General features: G+C 39.3%; 1 protein-coding gene across 1 annotated transcript; it reads left to right on the top strand.

Moving 5' to 3' along the window:
* Nucleotides 1-692: 692 nt before the first annotated feature.
* LOC121963657 (3 beta-hydroxysteroid dehydrogenase/Delta 5-->4-isomerase-like) lies at nucleotides 693-1,501 on the top strand (the record flags this gene model as incomplete). The annotated part of the gene is made up of 1 exon (XM_042513930.1): nucleotides 693-1,501. A coding segment is annotated over one exon (809 nt), but the record flags the coding sequence as incomplete, so codon positions are not given.
* Between the last annotated feature and the right edge of the window lie 430 nt (nucleotides 1,502-1,931).

The raw sequence follows: 1,931 nt of genomic DNA, 5'->3' as shown, positions 1-1,931 counted from the left end.
TCTTTCAGTAATTCAACTTCAGGCATTTTCACACCTTTCTTCTCTTATGGATTTAAATCTATTAAATGATTTTCATCTCTTGAATAATTTTTAAGTTCTTCAACTTCAGTCATCGCTCAATAAAAGTGTAGATGCAGCTCTCCTAGTTCAACACTTTGAAACCTGAACAAATTGGTTCAATGTCTTTCAGAGCCATGGGAAAAGGGCAATAAGCAACGTAAAACAAAATGGCCCAAAAATTAGCACAAAAAAGTACATAAATATTAAAAAAAACAAAAAAAACAACAACAATTAAGAAAATTACCTGGAAAAAGTGCTTTCAAATATTAATAATTTTGTAAAATAATTTTGAAATATATAATGATGATGATTATAAATATAGTCTTTTGGACATTTTTCCTTATCTTTAAAAAAAAATATTTTCCAAAGCTACTAATATCACGTTGTTCAGTGCTTTTTCTCTGCATGTTTTCGAAAGAAAATAAACCAATTTGCTCAGATTTCGAAAGTTTAAACAACTGTGAAGGAATCTTAACACAGCACATGAAAACTGATCCAGGTCTCAAAAGGTTAATCTGCTAACTTTCTTGTTGCTGTGACTGAAGTAAAAGAAAGTTTGCCTTTCTCTAGATAGTGATTAAGATTCTTTTAAAAACATGTGTAAACTCAGTTTGAGTGTGTTTTCTTCGCAGGAACGCAGCTGCTCCTGGAGGCCTGTATTCAAGAGAACGTGGTGTCCTTCATCTACACCAGCACCATCGAGGTGATGGGACCGAATGGGAAAGGTGATCCTATAATCAACGGCAGCGAGGACATGATTTACGACTGCACTCTGAAGTTTGCCTACAGCAAGACCAAGAAGGAGGCTGAAGAGCGAACCCTGCAGGCCCACAGCGAGGTGCTCCAGAACGGAGGCCGACTGGCCACCTGCGCCCTCAGGCCGATGTATATCTACGGGGAGGGCTGCCGCTTCCTGCTGGGCCACATGGGCGATGGGATACGAAACAAGAATGTTTTATATCGTATGTCTCTCCCAGAGGCCCAAGTGAATCCTGTGTATGTGGGCAACGTGGCCGCAGCGCACCTCCAAGCAGCCCGCAGCCTCAAAGATCCACAAAAAAGAAACGCCATCGGAGGAAAGTTTTACTTCGTTTCCGACGACACACCGCTCATGAGTTATTCAGACTTTAACCACGTGGTGATGTCACCTCTGGGCTTCAGCATTCAAGAGAAGCTCATGTACCCACTGTGGCTTCTCTACACCATCTGCTTCATAATCGAGATCGGGTGCATGATTCTGCGACCTTTCGTACGTATCGTCCCGCCGCTGAAATGGCAGCTCGTCACCATGTTGAACACGTCGTTCAGCTTCTCCTATCAGAAGGCGAAGAGAGATCTGGGGTACGCCCCCAGATACACCTGGGAGGAGGCGCGTAAATGCACCACTGAATGGCTCGCGTCAGAGCTGCCGAGGGAGAGGGAGAGAATACTAACTAAATGATTGATGAAAAGTTGTTGTTCTTTGCTATTGGTTTGTTTCTGCTTGTGTTTTTATCTATTAATAAAATAAAAAAATGTCTCCAACGACAGTGAAAACAAAAGTTTAGTGAACGCATTGTGAAGCAAACAATAAAAATATGATGTTTCTTTAAAGGACCTATTTGTGTTTTTTTTTTGTTTGTTTTTTATTTGATATTTTCTTTTCAGATACTCTAATATGTGCCAGCCTTTAAAAGTCAAGCAAAATGGCCTGATTTCTTTCAAAATCATGGGTGGAAAGAAAGGAGCAACCTGAGAAGAAATTACTTTAAAAGTCAGCAAGAAATTATGGGGAAAAAACAATAGAATTACACAAAAAAATATGCCAGAAAAAGAAAGGTTAAAAAAAGGAAAAAGAAAATTACTTGAAAAAGTACTTAAATAAATTATTA

The sequence above is a fragment of the Plectropomus leopardus genome, unplaced genomic scaffold (assembly GCF_008729295.1).
Source record: "Plectropomus leopardus isolate mb unplaced genomic scaffold, YSFRI_Pleo_2.0 unplaced_scaffold12024, whole genome shotgun sequence".
In the NCBI taxonomy this organism is placed as follows: Eukaryota; Metazoa; Chordata; class Actinopteri; order Perciformes; family Serranidae; genus Plectropomus; species Plectropomus leopardus.
This window is presented reverse-complemented; position numbering and strand designations above follow the sequence as displayed.